Source organism: Tauraco erythrolophus, chromosome 15, assembly GCF_009769465.1.
Source record: "Tauraco erythrolophus isolate bTauEry1 chromosome 15, bTauEry1.pri, whole genome shotgun sequence".
Lineage (NCBI taxonomy): Eukaryota > Metazoa > Chordata > Aves > Musophagiformes > Musophagidae > Tauraco > Tauraco erythrolophus.
In genome coordinates, this window is record NC_141479.1 from 706,786 (window position 1) to 724,761 (window position 17,976).

Below are 17,976 nucleotides of genomic sequence, written 5' to 3' on the forward strand. Positions count from 1 at the left end.
TCGGTGCGGGTGCAACGGCTGTTGAGCAGAACCGCCAGCTGCGGCTCCTCTGAACTCACTCAGAACAAGAGCTTTCCATCACCATCTCTGCGTTCGTAGGAGGCTGGCTTGCACATCTCCTGGGTGGCAGTTTGAGGAAGGGGCTGGCTGGGTAGAGCAGAAATTGCTTAATGGAATGGGAACAATTATGAATGGCACAAGCCGAGATAAAAAAAATGCATTCAGAACGTCTTTAATCAAGTAACACTAAAACTTCTTTACAGTGTCATGGCAATCTACACTTCACCATCTGTCTGATTTTTGTTCTGCCCCCATTTCTCAAATACAGAATAAAAATGACATTTTAAAACGGAACACATGGCTGTTTCTACAAGACTTCACTGCTTCAAGTGAGTATTTTTTGCCTGTTAGTCTTGTATAAACTTCTTAAATCACCAGAATTCTTTCTTTCCGTAAGAATTTTAAAAGATAAAGCTCTCTCCTCCTGACCCTCAGACCTTCACTACATTATTAGGTGTGCCTTCTCATTTCGGATGGCAGCCTTTCTTCCAGGCTCAGTATGCACCCCAGAAATGGAAAGTTGGGAGGGGGAAGAAATATAAGGAGTCATTTTAGGAGTATCTGGGTGTATTAAAGTTGGGAGGTTAGCTAGAAAGATTCTATGTGGGGCAGAAGGATGCATCAAGCATCCGTCAGGGCTTTGGAAGATACTCTGCACTACATTACACACGGAGGGATTTCCTTATGGACCATCGAAGAAACTGTTGCCACGAAAGACAGAAGAGACGATCTTGCCAGTGGAATTGATAGTGCCTTCGCTATCCGAGCTGGACTCGGAATCGCTGCTTCCCGAGTAGGCGCCCAGGCCAGGCAGGATCCCAATGCAGACGGCTGCTGAGGGACAGTGGACCGTGGAGCCTCCCACGGAGCTGCTCCCCAGGGGAACACAGGACGGTTTTTCTGAAAGAGAGGTACCTCGGTCAAAAACGAGAGCGCCGAAAAGGGCTCGTCATCACGGAATGTCAGGGATTGGAAGGGACCTCAAAGGATCATCTAGCCCAATCCCCCTGCCGGAGCAGGACCACCTAGATCAGATCACACAAGAACACGTCCAGGTGGGTTTGGAACATCTCCAGAGAAGTAGACTCCACAACCTCTCTGGGCAGCCTGTTCCAGTGCGCTGTTCCCCTCACTGGGAAGAAGTTCTTCCTCATGTTTAAGCGGAACCTCCTATGTTCCAGCTTATATCCATTTCCCCTTGTCCTGTCGTTGGATGCCAATGAGAAGAGCCTGGCTCCATCCTCATGGCAGTCACCCTTTCCATATTTATAAACATGAATGAGGTCCCCCCTCAGTCTCCTCTTCTCCAAGCTAAAGAGACCCAGCTCCCTCAGCCTTTCCTCAGAAGGGAGATGCTCCACTCCATCATCTTTGTGGCCCTGTGCTGGACACTCTCCAGCAGTTCCTTGTCCTTCTTGAACTGAGGGGCCCAGAACTGGACACAATATTCCAGATGTGGCCTCACCAGGGCAGAGTAGAGGGGGAGGAGAACCTCTCTCCACCTACTAACCACATCCCTTCTGATACACCCCAGGAACTGCTGCTGCCACATCAGCGGTGGGTGATTGCAGGATCTAATTAAAGCATAAGGCAGCTTTATGCTGCAATAAAGCTGTTCTGACAGGAAGGACTTGATACCTCAGGGGATTTTTTTTTTTTTTTTCCTCATCACTAGTTTCAGCCCAGCTCTATGCTGGCATTACAGATTTTTATTCTAAAGTTGTCAGTTTGATGCTTGTCAAATACCAAACCCACTAAATAAGAATAAATAGATCTGCTTTGTGTAATTGAATATTTTTTTTTGTGATATAACAGCATAGTTGGGGAAAAGTTTTATTCCATCACTCTGCTAGTCAACATCTTCCCATCTTCCACGGCTAATTAATTATTTCCAGTGTTCTGAAAATTACTGAACAGAAGGAGATTCAGGAAACGCCTTGGGTTGTCATTACACAATTGCAGCTCACCCTGCTTGTGTCAGAGTATCTTGACAGCAAGTCAGTTGCAGCCCTGACAGCCAAGACTGAAACGCAACTTAATTTTTCTTCTAGTTCTGCACAATTTTCTGAAACAAATCGGTTTCAGGATGGACAAGATCAGTCCACAGCATGAACAGCCAATAGTGGAGGTATACAAATACGTCAAACGCTGCCGGGAAGAGGAAAGGGATGGTCTGTTCTCCACGTGTCCTGTGGACAGGACAAGCACTAAGCTCAAAATGCAGCTATGGAGACTCCTGTTAGTTATCAGGTAAAACTCTTTCAGGGTAAAATCAGTTAAGAATTAGAATAAACTGCCTAAGGAGGGTGCACAATCTCTGTCTGTGGGGATTTAAGAGCAGCTTAGACAAACGTGTCAGGAATGGTTGAGGCAGGGGATATGATGACCTGTGGAGGTTCCCTCCAGCCCTGTTTCCCATGCGGGCTGTCAGCACCCCCAGTCACATTTCTGCTGCCTTAAGAGAGAACATGCCAGCCGCAGCCTGTGCCGTCTTGCGTAACGAAGGAGCAGAAAAGCAAATCCTCTGTCAGATTTAACACCAAGTCAGCTGCTGTTCAGGTGAGAGACAGACAGCTTCCCACATGCAGAAACCAGGACATACCTTGACTCTTTTCATCATGATCAGTATCTAGTTTCAACCTCTTCACGCTGTTACCACCATCTGAACTGTGGAAGGAATAAGAAAGTGTCTTGTTCCTCAGAAGCAACCACTCAATTACTGTGTAGTTAAAAGTCCCATCTTTGCCTCAAATGCTACTGCAAACACCAGCAGGGTCCCCTGATGACCATCACCGCTTCTAACTGCTGTTAACTGGGGCTCCTTGGGGAACATGCAGGATCCTAGAAGGAGTCAACACCTACACTGCAAGTATCACCTGTTAACCTGGGAACAGAAACACGCCTCTGGGAATCCAAGTCAGACCTCTTGCACAGTAACCCTGAGCTGCCCATTCCACTGGAAGTACCCCCCCAGGAGATCAGGAATGACTACCTGAGCTTCAGCCACCCCACACGACCACAGCCTCGCACACGTGGATGATTACGACGCTTCATGGTGCAACACTGGTGCCTTTCTCTTCCCAGGGTTTCCTTCCCCTCCTTCAAGCACCTAGAGAGCCTGTTCTGAAACATCTACAAATCTTGCACCCAGCAAGGCGCCCAGTTAAGTTTTACAGCAATTCATCCACAGCTGCAGTGTCTGACCTAAAAATGACAGGGGTTCTTTTTGGGTCCAAAGTGGTGTTGGGGCAAAGGAGCATTACTTGGACTTCTGACTCTTCAGAGCTTCTACAGCTCTTCCTTGTCACTGCTCAGTTTCTTTTTCCCCCTCTTGCACGTTCCCAAACCTAAGCCATCCACATAAACAAATGCTTCCCAGCTTCAGCTGCCATCACCTAAAACGATGAAGTATGAGCATTACTATGCATTAACTCCTTCCTGTCCCTGTCAGAACATGCAATAAAGATAAAAGGTTATTCTGGGCAGGGAGGTTTTGATAGCAATACATCCTTTACAGGAAAGTACAAAGCTCGGAGAGCAGATGTGGAACTCATGCTACTCTTGGTTTTGGCCAGTTTGCAGTAAAAGATAAGATGGCAAAAACAGAAAAGCAGAGGAAGCCTGTGATGGCACTGACATGTCAGCTAAGATGCTCTCTTCAAATAGATGCCATCTGCAGACTGTAGATGCGCCATTAAGCACGTGCCAGCTCCTTCTCCACATCCTACTGGGTTAAGTACTAGTAGTTACAAGAAAAAAACATCGTTGGCTGCTTGTTATCAGTTCAAGGTTTCTCTTCTCTGCCCTCCAAAAACCCAAACAACTACCCAACCTCCCCCACATTAGGCAGTGGAAGTGCTTATTTCAGTTTTCAGACATGCAATTACTGCTGTACTGGGAGCTAAACATCACCCTACAAGATAAGCTTCTAAAATAATCTCTCATTCTCTGGGACAGATTCAAAACCACTGACTGATTTTCTAGATGTCAGTAACCATCTTAAGTATTACAAGACTCATCTGTGGGGAATAAGTCTGGCCCCACATTCCTAGTTTCTTCATAACCTGTAGCACAAGAGCAGCTGCGTTTGCAGGCCAAGATCAAACCAGCAAACAGATCACACCCCCATCTGCCATCTCCCTGGGATGGAAAGGGTGTTGACGTATCAGTGCAAATCAGCGAGATCAAGAGAACTTTGCCTGACACCTTCAGGATCAAATTGGCACCCAAAGCTCTTCTCTCCTGACCTATGTTTCCCCCATACAGACCCCAGCAGCCATCAAACCAATCCATTTTAGACACGGATAAAATCCACTGATAAGTCATGCAAACCTGAATGAAATTACATGAATGAGGTGACACCGATATCTACAAATAGAGATGTAAAATGGAATCCCTCTAGATCCCCAAGCAGGATTGCCCAAGCCTGGCAGCCCAGAATGGAGACTCTACCCACTTGCTTTACACACGTTTATCTAGTTGAATTGCTTCATGTTTTTCCCAGTTTGTGAGAGCCCACAGAAACAAGACTGGTCTTTTCTTATACCTCCCCCCTTTTTTCTTTAGGGCTAAGGTTTACACCTCACTCTCTGGAGGCAGTTTTGGCCTGCCTCCCTTTACACTGCTAACTGGGTTCCGTTCCTCATGAATTTATAGAGGTGTGAAACTAACCTTCTGTGTTTCACAGCTCCTGCCAACAGCTTTGCCTGAGAGAATTTGTTCTTGTTTTCCACTGACTTCATGGGCAATTTCTTCTCAGTTTCCTTCTTTGGGTCCATGCTGACTCCCACTTTGGTGAGAGTGCTGTGAATTAAGGGTTAAGGATCATGCAAGGGAAGGAATGGGGAGAACAGATACTTACTCTCCAATATATTTAGCCGGCTCTGCTGACAGCAGCGACCGAAGTTCATTCACATATTCTATCAAAATAAACTTATTTGTAATGACATTTAGCTGGTACGTTCAGCCAAGACAGAAGAGACTTCACCCTCTGGGTTTGGAGCTCTCTTGGGTATCAATACCAGCTCTCCTGTAAGGATGTCCAGACAGCAGACTACAAGCTGCTTTTCTGGTCAGAAAGGCACAAGACACGACACATCCAGCACCCATATAAAGTCTCAGAAAAGCAAAAAGGTCAGATTGGACAAAAAAAAAGAAAGAGGCAGTCCATGCTTCCCCCTTCCATGGGGTCAACACATACCTAATTCAAATTTGCTGCTTCAACCCCTAATCATCACCAAAAACACTAAGTGGCAATATGTGGGCTCACTTCCACTCCTCAAACCTCCTTTTGCTGAGCCCAGCAGACCTCAGCCTGCCAAAGCAAACCAGCCCAGTTTTCTGTTCCCGTGTTTCCCAGCTCATCTCTTTGTAAGGGTCACGAGGCTGTCACTGCCGGTTTGGACACCAACCCCAAGAGGAAAGAGACAGATCTGCTGAAGATCTGTCAATCTGTTTGGGTCAAGGTTGGACCACATGGACCCAAAAAGACAGCAACTGCACATAAAAACTAAGTAGCTTAAAACAGCATTAGCAAGGTGGGATGCAGCTGAAACCTACAAGGAGGTGGAGAAGCTCAGGCAGGTTCTCAGATGGGATAAGAAGGAGCTTGGTCTGTTATTAAGGCACACTCACTCAACAGGTCTCCTTCTGCAGCAGGATCTAGCCCTGCCCCTGGTAACAGTTAATAACCAGCTGTGTCTGACGAAGCGAGGTCCATCAAAGATCCTGTTTGTCAACGAGGTGCCAGTGGAGTCACCAAAGCTTCTGCAAAACTCTCAAACTGCACACAGAGAAGGCAAATCAACCTAATTTTAAAAAGTATTTGTTTATAACCTTCAATCTAGCTTTCTACCAGTTTCTTCTGTGACTACAATTGCGCTGATCAGGTGACATGACCACAAGCTGGAGTTTCACAGGTGCCCCAGCTATTGCAGACAAATACTGCACAGTGAACTGCACATTGATGGACCATATATTTCAAGCCATAGGGTTTTTTTTCCTCCACTGAACACGTGCAAATCAAAACCTCTTGCACCTTCCTTTGCAGTGACGCACTCAAAGTCTCCCATCACTTCACAATTAGGAGTGTTCACATGCCATTCCTCATTTGAATTTCCTAAGGATACAGCAGTAACCCAGCCTGCTCCCGACCTCACCTGAAAGTCTTCTCGGTCAAAACCAGCCTGTTAAATGACGTTTATTTTGTAAGATGGCACAGGAGTGCCATCCTGTGGCTGTCAGAAGCAATCTGAAAGTTCCTCGGTTCAACGACGCAGCACACCATTCCACACACAACAGCGTTCAACTTCCACGTTTAGATCCATTACCTCCTCATGTTCCAGCACAGCACTACAAAGGCCCGTCTGAGGAACCCAAAGACTTTCAAAAGACACCGAATTACAGGCTTTTCACCTCCATCCAGGATGCCATTCTCCTAACACTCCTCAACTACCAGAGCCACAGCACATTTTCACAGAGATTTTACACGTACTGCTGTCATGAGCAAATGTAAAATTACACCTCCTCAAGAAGTGTCCCCTCTCAGGAAGGTGACATTAGAAACAAACCTCTCAATCTTAAACATCAATTCAATTAAAAAAGCTGTCCTACAGTAAAGCCTGCTTCTTGGAGGGGGACTTTTCCTACATTGACACAGGATTTAAGACAAGAGGATGCTGTTCTCAAACACTTCTTGCAACTGGCTTCAAAAAGTATCTGTAAATCTTCAAACTCTGTCAGACCAGTGGGGTCTGGATAGAGTAAGGAGCAAAAAAACCTGGCTGTTCACGCTCGAGGAAGTAAAACTGCTATGCATTCATGCATATGAATTTCTTATGCTCGAGAGCGCGTTAAAACATTCCGAGGCACGTTTATCCTTAAGATATACAGTTTCATGATTGTTCAACCTAAAAAAAAAGAAGAAAAAAAGAAAGAAGAAAAGCCTCTGTATTGAATATTGACATAGGTTTTACCATAAAATTAACGCCTCTGAGTAGCTTAAATTGGATGCTACAGGAGGAAAAGGACCAAATAATCAAACCCATTGGGCTGACATTCCTCTTATTAGTTTGGAAGAGCACTTGAACAGGACCTATAGACCCAGCACACTTACCTAGTACCCACTGCTTTTTGTCACTGCAGTGATAAACCCTTAGGAACAACCCCCAGACGCAAAACCACCTTTTGCATTTTAAAAGAACACCACCAAAAATTTCTAAGACAGAGGAGTCATTTTGCAAGTTGCTCTGAGGTTGCTTGAAATATTATGGTTAAATACATAAATAAATAAAATAAATAAAAAGGTAAACAGAATGGGCAAAACTTCTCAGTTTCTTGTGAGATGAGGTGGCTATAAAACATTCTCCCTCCCTCCACCCCATCAGCAGGAAGTTTAATTTGCAGCAAAACTTGAGATACAGAGCCAGGTGTTATTACTAAGACTGCAGAGAGGGCGGTGAGATGTGCCTGTACGTCTTGGAAGAGGCCCTGCTCCGTAAATTCAGGGATCAGTGCATTATGTGGCTAATTCCAGACAACGTAAGATTCCCTCTGGGCTGGTATGGTCCACTCCAGCCCTACGTGACCTAACTAGAGCTGCCAGCTGCTTCCACAGCACAATCTTCTACTGCACATCCCTGCATCAGCCAGAGCCGCAAGCAATCACCACCGAAACTAAATATATCCCGCGAACATCCCATTATTAGATCCAGCAAATCAAGAAACCTCTTCTTCCAGTACCTCAAGGGGGCCTACAAGAAAGATGGGGAGAGGCTGTTCAGGAGGGCCTGTTGTGATAGGACAAGGGGTAATGGTTTTAAAATAGAGGGAGGTAGATTCAGATTGGATATTAGGAAAAAATTTTTTCTCATGAGAGTTGTAGAACACTGGAACAGGTTGCCCAGCGAGGTGGTGGATGCTCCATCCCTGGAGACGTTCAAGGCCAGGTTGGACGAGGCCCTGAGCAACCTGATCTAGTTGGAGATATCCCTGTTCCTTGCAGGGGGGTTGGACTAGATGACCTTTGAAGGTCCCTTCCAGCCCTAACCATTCTATGATTCTATGAAACATTCCAGATCCATCAACCGACTACAGCCCACTTCTGAAGTAAAAAAAAAAGCATCAGTATTGCTTTTTCATAAATGCAGTACTGAGCTAATAACTCAGCTGCTCTTCACAGAACATACCTCCAAGCTGTAAATCATTAACTAATGTGAGGGAACGCGGATCTTTGTAGCACAGGCACTATTCAGCTTTATTTGCTGACTGGTTTTGGTCACCTCCTTGTGTCCACAAACTCATTTATACTAAAGCATCCTTGAGAGCTCGTGCTTTGTTCACTGATGACTTACAAGCAATGGTTTTCATTAGGAGGCACAGAAACCATTAAGTTCTGCACAGATTGAGTAAACCTCAAAAAAACTACATTTAGCTTAGCAGAGAAATCCCCAAATCATTCCAACCTTCCTTGACTGGCACTGATTAGAGAGAAAAAGCATCTTATACCATTTTCTAGCACATCTTAATGAAAATATGGCATTTAACAGCAAAGACAAACTGTCCTGCTCTTAGTACTGCCTAAAAGCCTGTATTACCCAAAGGAGCTCAGTCTCTGTGGGCACTGACTTCCCAGAAAATCAGCGTTATCTGCACAGATGTATTTAATTTCTCATCCTGCAGTTATCAGTAAAGGAGGAAGTAGCTAATATATCAAGAAGAATAACAGAGAGGGCTATTCAAACAGGTATTTTAAAACTAGCCAATATGCAGTTAAAAAAAACCCAAACAAGAACATTTACTTTTCAATAAGACGACAAAAGCGAAAGATTAGAAGTAATATGCTGCTTTGCCTTTACTTTTCTTTCTCTTCTTAGCTAGGGTATTTCATGCTCTCAAAAACAGAAAGAAAACCCCAAATGATGGGGAGGGGGAGAAGGAAAGAAAAACACCAAAGACGTGGGGGTTGAGGGGGAGGAGGAATATCAAACATTACAGTGGGAGATCCAGGCTACGATGTAAACGTTCAATTTTAAAAGTCTCTCGTCGTTCCTGTCCTGTGAAGCAGTTTTACAGAAAGAACATCAAGGACAAAATAAAACTACAGCCCAGTCTCTTCTCCCCTATATAACCCCCCCCCACTTTAACACAAAGGATATTCTGTATTCGTTTAGTTCTTTCAGCTCCTCTTCTCTTCGTTGCTTTTCTAGTAGCTCTTGCTGCCGAGAAACTTCATCAAGGAAATGCGTCTCATCTTCATCTAAGCCTCTCACCATGTTTTCTGAATAAAGGAGAAGAATGCATATTGATAAGCTAAAACCACTTAGGGAGCAGCCGTCTATTTTGGGTTACTTTGCCATTCTCTAAGAACATTTTCTGATGATTTCAAACTGCCCTATACACTTAGGTGAGCGTCCACATCTCGCATATAGAATCACGGCATGGTTTGAGTTGGAAGGGGCCTTCAAGAACATCTAGTCCCAACCCCCCTGCCATGGGCAGGGACACCCTCCACTACACCAGGTTGCCCAAAGCCCCATCCAACCTGGCCTTGAACACTGCCAGGGATGGGGCAGCCACAGCTTCTCTGGGCAACCTGTGCCAGTGCCTCACCACCCTGAGAGGGAAGAATTTCTTCCTTAGATCTCATGGAAATCTCCCCTCTTTCAGTTTAAAGCCATTGCCCCGTGTCCTGTCACTACACACCCTTGTCCAAAGCCCCTCTCCAGCTTTCTTGTAGCCCCTTTAGGCACTGGAAGGCTGCCAGAAGACATGACATTTCTAATATTGCCGAGGTAGAACAATTTGCACAAAGTCATTGGTAAGGTGGTGAGTAGAGTCCTGGGTGACTCAGTGACTTGGGTACTCCAGCGATCACGCTGTTGTGCCAAGGAAAGGGCACAAAGCAAACTCCACAAGCTATCTGCTGAATTCTGCAATTAAAGAGTAAAAACACTTCCCACTTAATGATACTGAATGCTAACAAGCCAAAACTCTTACACAGTCAAGCAAACAAACTACAACAAACTAACACAGTCTGAACACAACATTATCACTACAGAGAAAAGCGAGATATAATTCATAGGAAGCCCTGAAAGTCTCAGACTTGCTGACATAATTAAGGAAAATTGACCAAGTTTTGACACAAGCTGCCTTTCTGCAGTTCTGAAACACCATTCAGAATGGTTACACAAAACAAGGAATAACCACATTAACCAACGATATAATTGTTGTTTTGGTTTCAGACACCAAGTTTAAGCCTGTCTCTTCAGATTTTGTTGTTAAACCAACCAATAACTGGAAAAAGCACGTTACTTCTCCCCATAACTCTTGGCTCAAAGCAGGAAGTACATTTTCTTAAAGCAAACAATTAGTAACTTAACTGAGATTACCATCTGTTTTTAAAAAACAAAAAGTAGAAGCAAGACAGTTCCTAACTTCCAAACAAGATGGAATTCTTTCTAAACATGTTACCTTATTTTAAGGAAAGTACACACTAGTGCAGTAGGAAGGTCCTTTATTTTCTGCTCTGCAAATGTTCAATGTCTCTCAATCAAATGATTTATTCAGAAAGTTAATAATTTATTTTTTTTTTTTTTAGAAAGACCAAGTCTTGCTGTTTGTAGCCATCCTCGGAAATCTTAACGCAAATATCACCGTTAGTCTTCATGAGAGTTTAATTCTGCAAGAGGATTTTTAGGCTTTTACATGAAGTCATCATGTTTTTTTTCATCTCCACCCACATAGTCAAGTCCTACTCACTTCAATGGCAAGCTAAGAAATCCATTTACTCTGATAATTGGCAAGCTTCTGTCTTTGACAAAAAAACCCACTAGAAATCAACTATTATTTGAGGTTACTTTTTAAAGGTTGATCCCTACTCTTTGGTCTACATTTAGCCCATATCCGGGGCTAAACACCAGCCAGCTGTTCTGTTACCCAACAACCCGTCCCCACCAAAGGAGAATCGGAAAGAGGATGGAAGACCTGTGGGTTGAGAGAAAACTATTTAATAATTGCAATAAAATAAAAAGGAAAATAATAATGATAATAATAATCATACATACAGACAAGTGATGCATGGTGCAATTGCTCACCACCCCTTGACCAATGTCCAGCCTGTTCCTGGCCAGCGATCCCGGAGCAGGAAAATCCCAAAACCGCAATCTCAGAAAAGAAAGAGGCAGCCTTGGGAGCAGAATGACAGGTGAGACCCTCCAGGGAAGGTGGCCACTGAGAAAGAGCCCATCACCAACTAACTCTCCAATTTATAGTGAGCATGACATTAACATGGTATGGAATACCCATTTGCCAATTGAGGATTCCATCACCCTGGCCGTGCTCCCCCCAGGTTCCTGGACACCTGGGTTGTGAGCAAAAACAAGTGGAATAGTCCTTCATCACTCTGGCTACCTGCACACCACCGCTGGCTACGAGTGTCTTATCAACTCTGTTCTCACCGAATCAGGCGCTGCAGTCGTCTTCAAAAGGCAGCCGACTTTTCTGAGCAGAAAATTGATCCTATCGTTCTATCCCAGAAAAACCAGGACATCTTTCCAACTGCAAGAATGCAGAGCTCATTCATAAATCTTTAAAAGGTAACTTGCAGCGTTCACTACTACTGCTGAGGGCCCTTCCAAGAGACAGGAAAAGCAGGGAAACTCTAGACCATCGAGTTTTTTTGGAGCAAGTACCATGAAGCAATTTCACTCTCTGCCTGCCTGACGTGCAAACTAAGAGAAGCAGCCAGAGAGATCCTTCTGGCTGATATCATTGATTCCCTACTAAACAGACTGCAAGAGCTTTTATTCTCCTGTTATTCCACAGGGGTTGCCTTAAAAGCAGCAGCTGGCTTACTTCTCAGTTACCCCCAGTCAGGGATGCCTCATTCCAGTACTGGGTTTACAGGTTTCCTGCCTGAACCAAAGGGAAAACATTGCAGATGTAAGATAACTTGGCAAGGGAAACAACTAATTTAGGCAGGTACTGGAAGCCTTTCCCACCTGGGTTGGTAGCAGTCAGTTTTCTGGTGGCTACTCGGACAAGAATTGCTTAGTCACATCACCAGAGATGATTTGGATCAAAAGTTTACTGAAGTAACGTGGAAACTCTGCAGCTGGAAGGAATCCTGTAGGTACAGTTGGAGACTTTAATGCACTAATGCTGCTATCTTTACTTCCCACTTTTCATCACTAATTAAGAGACAGGGAATAACTTCCGCTTATCCTTATTTTGGTTACCATAATAATTCAGAAAGTTTTTTAAGTGGCATTTCAGAGAACACTAGTATTACTTTTCATTTAAAATACTGTAACGTTCTACTAAAATTATTTTACTTTGAAAAGGAAGCCATTCTTGCAATGCTGAATAACCTAGCAGGAAGAACTGCAGCTCTGTGTATCGGGTTTTACTTACACAAAAAGTTTAGAGTAACTAAGTTTGTGTGTTTCACAATTCTTCAGTGTTAAGGTGTTTCTTCTCCTAAGTCCCATCATCAGTTCTGACTGATCAGAGCAACAGCGCACTAAACTCTTTTTCTACTCCTCCAAAATCCCCGTGGGTAGAAAAAAATACTTATGAACACTTTAAGGCAAATTCAAGCACATCAAGGGACAAACCTTGTCACGAGTGGCCAAACTGGGCTGAACTCTAAAGTAAACTAGTGGTCCACAGTCCCCCCAACACTGACTTTTAGTTAGTTCCTCCCACTTACCTTCTCCCAAAGAAATCTGGCTGCAGCACGATTCTAAAAGCACGTACTACAGAACAGGATTGCAATCATGGCAAGCAGTAAGGCACTCGATGGCATCTGCAGGGGCAAGGAGTGTTACCCAAAGGAACTCAAAGATTGTGCCACAGCTAAAGGTAAAAGATGGTTTTGGTGCGTCGCAAACGCAAGAGAATTTCTAGGCAGAATCCAGCTCAGCAAACTGGAGCTTGAAGAACACAACAGTGTGAGGGTAAGGCTTCCAGCTAAAGAATCAAAATCAGCCAGAACCCACCTTAAAATGGAGTCCCACAGTACAGTATCATCCTCACTTCTCTTTAGATAGAGCCAATAGCTCCCTTTTTCCCCAAATGGTTGACTAATAATTTTCTAGTTCTTATTATCATCTTTGCACTCAGCAGCACATACCCAGGGGATACGATGCAAGGATTTTGCTACAAAGCCAGAAACTCAAACATCAGTACAAATTAGGTCTCTATTTCACTAGAAGAGTTAAGTATCTCTGTTTTAAATCAACTCCTGCATGTTTACTTCTTCCAAACAGTAATCTTTAGCCTCAAATCAGTTTTGCATCAACTAACTAGAGCTTCGAGATGTAACAGCTGCTGGAACAGGATTTCTTTTTATTGATTCAAATAGGAGGGTCTTGTGTTAAAGCCTGAGCTCACAAAACCACGTTACATTTCCACTCTTCCATGGGTTGGTATCGGGGTGGGGGGTTGATTTAATGTGCCAAATAAGCCTGGTATTCCACAGTTTACAGGAACGCAGCTTCGTAACTGCAAGCAGCTTCTGAGTTTCAGATGTGTGCAGTGCTGCCTCAGTGCCCACAATTCTGTTATCCGCAGGAATATCTACCATCCTTGAAAAAGACAAGATTGCAATACTGCTTTTCTGAAATCTTTCTCTCTCAGAGAGGGGGACACGACGCACAGATACGTCCCTTACTCGGATGTTGTGAACAGCTGCCGCACACAACACATGCAGTTTGCTGGGTTTCGATTCAGAATAGTAACTGCTGGTGCTTACTGAATTTAAACTGCTCCTCAAACTCCTGCTGCTTCTTTTCTCTCTGTTCCTGAAGCCTCTCATACAACGAACGTGGGTCATACGCCTCCTCTGGGCATTCTGAAAGGAAGGAACAAATCAGGAAATGAGACCGTGGTTTAGACATACTAATTCACCAACAGTTCTTACTTCCTTCATGTAAAGACCTTTGGAATTTGTAAAATCCGAGTTATTACCTTTTATTCCTGTCTTCCACAAAAGTGAAACATTCTCCAGTCTCTTTCCTGTAACTACTAAAATCTATCCCATACCTTTTGGGTCCTCAGGTTTTCGGACCTTTTCCCATTCCTCCTGCCTTCTCTTTCGTCGCTCCTCTAGCTCCGCCTCAGACACAAACCTCTTGTTAATCACCAGATCAGCAGTACCATCTCCTCCATCCATGGTGGAACAGCCAGTCCTAAAAACACAATATAAGGGACATCAGGGGCCCGATTCCACATGTCAGTGCATGAGACATCCCGAAAAACAGACCCACGGCACTATAACAACTCCACTTCTCTAAAGACCACTACATAGTAAGTGCTGATAGAGATACCTACTCACTGCATAACTTTTAAGATTAACAGCACCACCTACTACTACTTCCTTACTCTTTTTCATAATTATGTCTTCCCTGTTAGTCGTCTGTCTCAGGCTGCTTTTCTAAAAATCATATTTTAATGGAATTTTGCCCACCCCACTGGATTTACCTTGCTTAAATAAATAATAATAATAATAAAATAAAAAACCACACCTATTTATTTCAGTTCTTACACCTCTCTGCTCTGGAGACAGGAGGATTTGACGCTGCCTTCACCCACATCCTGTGAAAACTTGAGAAAGCTTCAGTGATTGGAATACATAACATTTGTAAGTGCTTAACAGTGAGATTTCAGAAGTTAGCACCTCATCTCTCTAACCTTCCAAAGCATTCTGCACCTCCATGCAGCTCTGGGGAGAGCTGGGCTTGGACAGACCATGCTGTGGGGCTGTCTGGCAGTTCCATAGGTGAGTGAAAGAGGGAATTCCCTTGGACTAAAACAAGGCTGGGATTAGAAAACAGGAGCAGCACTTTGGACCAAGTGAACACAGCCCATTCTCACACAGTTCCCCATCCTCTGCTCCAAGAGACCCCAACACTTCAGTACTGGCCAGGCACCTATTTCAAAACCAGCTGTAGGGAGCACACCCTAAGGAGGGAACTCATGCTCTTGGCCCCTGTAAGTGCAGGAGGAAACAAACCGCTTGTGCAAGCCCTAAGTGGCTCCTTTCAAGATTTATTCCGCCAGCTCCATGCTACAGGAGGCGGCATTAATGCCTATTTTTGTTTCTTACATCAAACCTGTATATACCAGTACAACATAAGCACAGCTCTGACAGCTGTCCATTTAAAGTCATGCTAACCTCACACTTGTTTCTAGTTTCTTCTTATTTCCTTGGTAAAATCTCAGCAAGTACCTCAAGGATACAGATAATTGCCCTCTGTACTGCAGTATTCACTCAGGATCTCACCCTGCCTCCATTTTAGAACTGGAAGAGAACTCAGCACGTTTGTTCTTCCAGGGAGGGAGCGATGCAGTAACCCAAAGAATAGAAAGAACCAGTTTATCACCCTTCCTTCGTACCCCAAGGAACCACACCTGCAGGAAGCAGAGTCCTGGAATTCTTACAAAAAGTGATGTTGTCATGGGGTATTGCTTGTAACACAAATGATGAATTGAGGTTTCAGGAGAAATCTAGGTTAGAGCATTGGACATGTTTGCTAGAGCAGGATGCGTTCTTAAGGTGGGAATTATCAAAAGAAGACAAGACAAAAGGATTCTCCTAACAACTGGGGAAAGGAAGGACAGATCAAGCGCTGATGATTTTCTCTTCTTTTTTAAACTTTTCTTTTTTTGGTTTCTGTTTCAATATTTAACAAAACTCCACCCTAAAACGAGTCCACCTTCCAGAAATCATGGAACACCTGCCCTTTAGAGTGTCACTTCTGAGGGTGGTTTGAGCTGGAAACCTACAGAGAAGATGAAAACTGAATTTTCCTCCTGAACACAGGTCCTAACCACAAGGGCAGCCTTCCCACCCAAGTGCTGTGTGAACAAGACACCCTGGCCCTCTGCTTGGGTCATCTCAGCCCATTCCTTCCGAGAGGAAACGAAAGGTTCTAGCACAATGGTGACAACAAAGGCAAAAACAAACTGAAAGAGCAGGATTCAGCAAGGGCACAGCATCATCCAGGGACTAAAACCTGCCTTCTGGATCAGCCAATTCACTTTGACAATATGTTTTAAGACGCCTGAAGGGGATTAAGGTTTAATTACGACTTGACATGAAGCTACAGTATTTCCACTACAATTGTGGCCAGTACAAAGGGCCCACAACCCTTAGCTTATGACTTGAGTTTAGATTTAGGATGGAGGCCCAAACTGGCCAATGGAATATTCCACATCATGCAGGGTCATGCCCAGTATAGAGATAAGGACTGGCCAGGAAGTTTGGGGTCTCTCTCTTTGGATCTCTTTGTGGGGCTCTTGCTCTTCCGGGATTGCAGTTTTGGGACTTCTCTGTTTTGGGATTGCTAGCTGGGATGAGACGGGCAGTGGTCAACATGTGAGATGAGCAAACTGCATTGTGCATCACTTGTTTGTATAGATTATTATTGTTATATACAATCAATTATTATTATTATCACTTATATTTTTATTATTATTAAATTGTTCTTAGCTGAACCCACTAGTCTCCTTCCCTTTTCCCCTTTAAGTCTCTTACCCATCCCCCGGGGGTGAGGGAGGGTGGGCGAGCAGCTGAGTGGCATTCAGTAGCCAGCCAGGTTAAACCACGACATGGTGTTTGATCAGACGCATTTCAGCCGATAACAACTACACTGAAAATTACATCCCAGGGCACAAAAACGTCGGGGAAAAAAAATAAAAATCAAGCAGCATCACCTTTAAGTTCACTTGCTCTTATAAAGTTTGCTAAATCTTGCTGTATTCTTTGCCCTCCCCCATCTCTCACACACACAAAATCTCCCAGCCCAGACAAAACAGACGCATTTGGTAACTGTTCCGTTAACCTTTTTGTTTGTTTGGTGACTGTATTCCAGTGAGTAGATGCCCCATCCCTGGAAGCATTCAAGGCCAGGTTGGATGAGGCTTTGGGCAACCTGGTGTAGTGGAGGGTGCCCCTGCCCATGGCAGGGGGGTTGGAACGGGATGGTCTTTAAGGTCCCTTCCAATCCAAACCAGTCTGTGATTCTGTGACTCACTGTCATTGTAAATGACAAAAGTTTGCATCGCAGCTGCAAAACGCGCCTCTGACACTACCAGACGCTACCATTCCCAGGATTAAAGAACAATAAGGCTTCAGAGCCCTTGGCATCACCTCGGCTGGAGCAGATCTAGAGCACAGGCAGTTTATCTCGGCACCCGTGTGCAGCTCCCGGTGCGTTCGCGCCTCGGTAAATAAGGGGCCCCTTCGCCCGTCACTGCAGCGACTCGGGCAGCTCTGCGGCGCCGTGCGCCGAGCCTGGGGCCGCCCAGGAGCCGGCGGTGAACGGTCGCTCCTCACCGCAGCAGCCAGCCTGACACCCGCCGCCGGGACCCGTTGCTAACGGCGCCCGGGCACGCTCGGAGCGGGCGAGCCCCCGCCGCAGGCCCAGGCGCGCTGGGCCGGAACGCGCTCCTCGCCCGCGGCACCAAGCCCTCCCCGCCTTCCCCCCACCCGCTCGCCCCGGGAGCGGCCTCCCGCCGCGGCGCGCTGCGGTGCGGCCTCCGGCCCGCCGCGCTCGCGGGGCCCGGCCTGCCCCTGCCCCAGAGGGGTCCCGTAGCGCTCGGCCGCCCTCCGTGCCACGCTCGCAGAACCCCCGCCCCAGGCCCCGCCGCCGCTCGGGGCTCGGGCCGCCGCCACCAGCACGTACCGCGGCCGCCGGCCCGTTACAGCGAGAAGCGCAGCGCGGCCCGGCGCGCCGCCATTGATCCCCGCACGCAGGCCCGCCCCCGCTGCGTCAGCGCCGCCGGGCGGCCCGCCCCTTCCTCTCGCAACAGCCAACCGGGTGAGTCCTTCCTTAGGCGGCCCCTTCCTCCCGTAGCCAATCCCCGCTGCTCTTACGGAAGGCAGAGCTGTTCGCGGGAGGGCTGGCCTCCGGA

General features: G+C 45.6%; 1 protein-coding gene across 1 annotated transcript; it reads right to left on the bottom strand.

Annotated features, from left to right (window-relative positions):
- Positions 1–216: 216 nt before the first annotated feature.
- PSME3IP1 (proteasome activator subunit 3 interacting protein 1) lies at positions 217–17,805 on the bottom strand. Its single transcript, XM_086620726.1, has 7 exons — positions 17,748–17,805; positions 14,104–14,249; positions 13,814–13,912; positions 9,199–9,337; positions 4,732–4,863; positions 2,663–2,727; positions 217–960 (listed from the first exon to the last, which is right to left on the bottom strand). The coding sequence occupies exons 2-7, from the start codon at positions 14,231–14,233 to the stop codon at positions 743–745; spliced, it is 783 nt and encodes a 260-aa protein (XP_086476852.1). The 5' UTR covers positions 14,234–14,249; positions 17,748–17,805; the 3' UTR covers positions 217–742.
- Positions 17,806–17,976: the final 171 nt, after the last annotated feature.